This window comes from Belonocnema kinseyi, chromosome 4 (genome assembly GCF_010883055.1).
Source record: "Belonocnema kinseyi isolate 2016_QV_RU_SX_M_011 chromosome 4, B_treatae_v1, whole genome shotgun sequence".
Lineage (NCBI taxonomy): Eukaryota > Metazoa > Arthropoda > Insecta > Hymenoptera > Cynipidae > Belonocnema > Belonocnema kinseyi.
The window spans coordinates 67501433-67507666 of record NC_046660.1 but is presented as its reverse complement, the minus strand read 5'-3'; the positions used below and the strand labels follow the sequence as shown (position 1 = coordinate 67507666).

Here is a 6234-nt window from a genome sequence, read left to right as displayed (position 1 = left end):
AAATTAAAATTCGAAAATTTTTTCTAAAGCCTCCAGGGGACTTCGTTTTCGCACGAAAAAATTTTATGTGCCCTTATTGCATCCGGACCCACAATTTTGGTAATGCTAGCTTTTAGTTTGCGATCCACGAGGTGGGAGTAAGCGTCTCTGAGCATGGTGATTAGGCTCGATATGTCAGTAGTGTATTTCAGTGCTACCTCTGGTATGTTCGGGCTTCCATAGGACTCTCTGAGAAAGGATGCTAATTCTTCGAAATCAAGCGGATATTTATTGAAGTTTATTAAGAAGAAATTCTTGGCTGGAGCAAGTTGATCATCAATTGCTTCTTGAGGACATGGCTTTTTTACTATTTTTCTTGTGCGCTTTTCTTGGGCTTTGATTAAAGTACCGTCTTCGACGGGGTTTGCTAAGTTATCCACCTTGGCTTGCTGATCATCATGAGTGGACAGTTGTAAAGCTGGATAGTAGGCTGTGCTTTCTTTTGAACTTTGCACTGTTGGGTGTCCATTTTTTTGTTATTTTGAATTTGAATAGCTTGAGTGTTGTTCAATGTATCTGTGTGTGAGTTCTTGTTTACGTCTTGTGTTGGACAGTGTTTAGCAAGGTGTCCTTCTCTGCATAAGAAACAAGTAACTTTCTCGTTGGAAAAGTAGATCCAGTATGTAGTGCTGTCATAATCGATTTTCATATTGTCTGGAAGGTTAATTATGTCTTCAGGGTTTATATATACTTGTCGCCTGAAGCTCATTACGTGTGCGTAATCTGGTTCATTGATGCTTGCTCTGATACAAGTGATTTGAGAAACTGGGGTAATATTGAGAGCCTTAATTTTATCTTCAATGACGTAATGCGCTATATTGGGACACACTTTAGAAATAATTATTCTCTTGGCTTTCGATATCAGTGGTCTAAGTGTCGGCGTGTGAGTGTTTATGTTCATTTTCGTACATGTCTCCGTGAGTTTGTCAACAAACTCTTGTTTACTTAAGTAGACACAAATTCTACCGTTGGCAATTCTTGAGACGAATAAGACATTAGCAGGTTTGACGATTTTTCCAATGACGATTGTATAATCTTTAATCGTTAGACCATCGATTGCATCTGCTACTACTGTTTGATCTTTCTTGGGGAACTGATCCTGTTGTGTTACTCTGGCGTAGGACACTTTTTATAGGTTTTCATTCAGGGAGGAATTTTATACCTTTACAGTTGGATTACTTTGTGAGATGCAGCCCTTGTAGTCAGAGGTCATCTTTAGATGGGTAGGTGCACAGTTGAGACAGTGCAGCTGCACTATCCCATCACTATACACTAGCATAGCACTGATTAGGATTTGTCACACTCACGGTTATTAAATAATTGAACTTCCCTGCGCTGTAGAAAGTACTCGTGCGCGAGCCGAAGTGTAAACACGTCCTATCTCGCTGAAGGTCCAGACGAGACTCAAAAGACGAATTTTCAAAAAAAAATTTAATTGTTGATATTTTAACCAAGATATATTTATTTTATTGCAAAACAATGTAATAATTGATATTTAAACCAAAAAATATTTTAATTTAAAATAAAAACAGTTGAATTAGTAAAAAATACTAATTATCAATGAACTAGTTGAATCCTTAACAAAAACAGGTTAATTTTCAAAATAATTGAATTTTATTATTGGATTATATTAATTCAGTTCGCATTTAAGTATGAAAGTCAAAAACGATTTTATTTTTAAATAAAAAATAATCGATTCCATACAAAAAGGCGAATGTTCAACAAAATAGTGGATTTTCAACTCGAAAGTATAAATTTTTAACAAAAAAGTTAATTTTCAATGGAATAGCTGAATTTTGAATTAAAACGAATGATTTTTGTAACAAAATTTTTCATTTTTCTGCAGAATAATAAAATTTTCACACGAAAGAGATGTATTCGAAACCAAAAATATAATAGTAGTCTACTCAACCAAAAAAAAATTAACTTTCTGAAGAAAGCATCTTCGTATGTAATAAAACACTGAATAAAATATGTAAAACGACGTACTAGAGAAAAGTATTTTAGTTATGTCATAGTAGGAAAAAAAATTTGAAAATCGAAAATAATATGGTAAGAAGTAGCGTATATTAATACCCTATAATATTTGAAGAAGTTATCTTCATAATTTTTTGATTTTAGTGAATAATAAATTCTTTAAATTATTGTTAAAAACAAATATGTTGAACATATGAGAGCTTTCAGTTGATAAAAATAGATTCGAAAAAAATTTAAGCCTATTAGGAAACAGAAGCAGAGAAAGTAGGTTTAAACAAAAAACAATTTTTGTGTTTTTCAATTTATTTCGTTTTAGTTAACTCGGAAAATTCTTTGAACACCTCAGGGTTCCGTACTGAAAAGAATACACTAAAAAAATTGATTAGAATAAGAAATCGAAATCTATCTGCTGATAAAACTATATTTGAAAATGTTCTTTTTCAATTCTGTTTTTTATCTATGTACAGTCTTTAATCTTCTCGAATGGTTTGCTGATCTATTTTATTTGTAGAAAGTGCTGAAGTGTTCAACAGTTTTTGGAAAGCTTGCTAAACAAGATTGTAAGCATACCAATGTCTAGACAATTCATTAAAGAAAAGTTTTTCAATAATAAATCAAATATGTGAATCCCTTTTTTAATTAAAACTGAACTACTGAATCGCTGTGATTACTGTAGTATCACTCTTCTCCATTATAAATAACGATTCCTCATGATAGTTATTATAATAAAATTTCATGGAAAATATTCCACTCGAAGCTGGCTCAGAAATATATTTTCAAGCAGTTTATATGAAATTCACATTTTGTATCCATGTACAGAATACGCTCCATTCAGTTTCATCTTTGGCTTTCAATAGGCGAGATCTCGTGGAATTTTAGAATCCTTGAAATTTCTCTCTATAGTAGAACTTCTGCCTTAGAATTTGCAGCGATCTAGGTTGCGAATCGAGTCGATGGAGATAATTTGGATGGAAAGAAATCCAAAGATAGCGCGGTTTTCTGGTGGAAGAGACGATGAGCGACTGATTCTTTTCTCTTTCAAGTATTCCGGTATCGTTTCAGTAGTAACGTCCTTATCTCGTTCTTTCCTTCTTCATCCCTTTTTTCCTTTTCCGTCCTTTTTTCCGCACGTCCAAGTAAAAGAGCTTTGGGAAATTCTCGTTTGAAAGACGGATTCTGTTATCGACTGCTATACAAACCCTGAAGTTTAATCGTTTGATACGAAAAGCAAGCCGCTGCCCAATGTCTGCCTTCCCATTCTTATTTCCTTTATTCTTTTGTGTTGCAGAGGCTGCAGTGGTCCAGCAGCCGCGCCCATCGAGAACTATGCTACTTGAAAGGAAGGAGCGACGACGAGTGCCAAAATTATGTGAGGGTCTTTGGCAGACAAGGCCCGGATCGCTTTTTAACTTGCGGAACGAACGCATACAAGCCCCTCTGCAAACAATTTACAATTAAGGTAAGAATCTTTATTTAGTAGAAAAAAAATATTCGCAGGCCTATCCCTTTTCCGGTCAATGTTAGCATTTCTAAGAACTGCATCAGACAATACCCCCTTTTACAGAGCAAAGTACAGGGTACGCTGTCCTTACCCTATCCCTCTGGATTTGGTTGTTTTATTAGGTTTACGAATTAATTCGGTGCCTGAAGTTTGATGTCTTGCAACTCTTGGTCAAAGTTGAATTTTTTCCCATCCTAAAAGGTAGTTTTAAACAGCAAATCTTAAGCTGGAAAACATTATATAATAGGTGGCGACCCTGCGGACTTAACCTACAAACTCACTAGTAAATACAATTTTGTCCGACAAGGAAGATTTTATATTCTGCATTAATTTAGTATTCCAATTCAAAAATCAGCATTGTGAAGTCTGGAACTATTGTATTATTATTTACAGCTTAGGGTTCGCCCTTTTAAACTGTTTTAAGATAGAAAAATATTGAAGTTTGATCAAGAGTTACAAAACATCAAAGTAAAGGACGTCGAATTAATTTGGAAGCCTACTACATGTAACAATGATTCTATTCAAAAATAGAATGTGCTACCGCGTTTAGTGAAATTTTTTTACATACACTCTCACAGAATTATCTATTATAATTATTTTCATTTTTTTATTTGACTAATTTCAAACTAAACTATTTAGGATTTAAATACAACTTAGAAGGCAAAACAGTTTTTAGTTACATCAATACATATTACATATACATATTATAAAAATTAGTGTTTTTTAATTCCATTATATTATATTATTATATTAGGTTGCACTCATTTTGAATGTTTTCAAAGGAATCGAGAGATTTTAGGGTATTTTTTAAAATCCTATGAAATTTTCAAGAGATCTCAAAAATATTTCAAAGTATTTGAAATGTTGTAGGGGATTTTATAAGATTCCAAGAAGTTTTGACTTGATTTTAATAATTTGAATGGAATTTGAAAATTTTATTTACAAGAATGGACGGATTTCGTAAGATTCAAAGGTTTTTAATAATCTGAAGAATTTTCAAAAGCTTTAAAACATTTTAAGGTATTTCAAAATATTTCAAAGTACTTGAAAGATTTGAGGACATTTTCAAAGATTTAAAGACATTTTCAGTTGATTTCAATAATTTGAAAGGGATTTTAAAGGATTTCAAAGATTTTAGGGTATTTAAAAAAATTAGAAAGCCTTTTTAAAACGTTTAAATGATTTCAAGGGTTTTACAGATTTTTAAATTAACTTAGTGTGAGGGAAAATAAAGGATCGAGATACTTGAATTTAAAACAGTTTAATGGATATCACACAACGATACATCTAGCTCCTCGGACGATCGGAGAAAAGACTAACTCCCCTCCCTGCTTTCTCTCATAGCGCCACCTACAGTTGCATTGTGGAAATAATTCGAATTTCAAATAACGACCTAAAATAGTAAACTCTTACAGTTCGGCCATCCTACAAAAGTTCGGCTCGAACTTTGTCGTCATAACATCGCACTTGTGATAGTTTCGGAGATTTGTTGAACATACAGTAATTTACTCAGGTTGAGATTTCTCGGAACGCCAGGGTTTCAGATGACAGGCTTCCCAAGTTCCTGTATAGGGCTTTTGTGTTATTTGAAAGATTCCTATGTCCTTGACCACATAACGGTCATTTCTCAGAACTTTTGTTACTTCGTAAGGGCCCTTAGACTTTGGAATCAGCTTCTGTGGAATCCCGGGCGTACCGTCTACATTTTTTATCATCACATAGTCTCCGCTCTTATATTTGCGAGCTTCTTTGTGCTTCTGATCGAAGTATTTCTTATTGTAAACTGAGACTCAACAATATTCTCATCAGCTTCTGCTCGTAAACTTTCGAGTTGTTCGAGATCGCGAGTCTCATTCTCCAATCGAGCATGCTCTAAGTGTTCAGCCAAAACGTCTATAACTGTACCATGCTGGTTGATACCAAAAAGAAGTCTACTGGGAGTTTCCCCAGTTGATTTGTTGACTGTATTGTTTAGGGCAAACTCGACTTCGGGTATTACCTTGTACCAGTGTTTCATGCAAGAAGGATCTGATAGTTGAGCTAGCATTGGCCCCAGATCGCGGTTAACTCTTTCTACCTGCCCATTTGCTTTAGGAGATTGCGTTGCAATTAAGACATGCTCAATATTATTTTCTGACAAGAAGAGCTCGAACTCTCCTGAAGTAAAACACGTGCCACGATCTGATACAATTGTTTTGGGCCTACTATAATTTCGGAAATGTGCTTCTAGTGCGCTGATCGCCTCTCTGGTATCAGTTGTTTTCACTGGATACAGTTTTACAAATTTAGTGAAGCCATCGGAAACGAGAAGTATATGCTGTTTCACAGAAATTCTTTTATCAATCGGTCCATAGCGATCAATATGGAACGTGGAAAACGGTACGTTCCCTTTTGGGATTGGATTTAAGAAACCCTCTTTTTTACCCGTGATCGGAGAGAAAGCTATACATTTCAGGCAATTGGATACGTAGAGTTTGATCTTATTCCGAAGATCAGGAAACCAGTAATTTCTTAATATCGCAGTAGCAGTTTTTGCTGTGGACATATGGCCCAACTCGTCGTGATACTTACGGATCACATGATCCTCCATCCCCACTGGAACGTAAAACAAGAGATCGTCACTCTTTTTACGATATAGGATACCATTCCTCATCTCGAAGAATTTGTCTTCAGTGATTTCGAGTTTTTTGCGCAATTCGCAGATTGCCGGGTCACGA

The 6234-nt window shown here is 34.8% G+C and overlaps 1 protein-coding gene across 1 annotated transcript in view; it reads left to right on the top strand.

Annotated features, from left to right (window-relative positions):
• Positions 1-6234, top strand: part of LOC117171767 (semaphorin-1A-like) — a 470590-nt gene that overhangs the window by 316127 nt on the left and 148229 nt on the right. Inside the window, 1 exon segment of the mRNA XM_033359372.1 lies at positions 3305-3475. Within this exon segment, the coding sequence (XP_033215263.1) occupies positions 3305-3475 (171 nt within the window).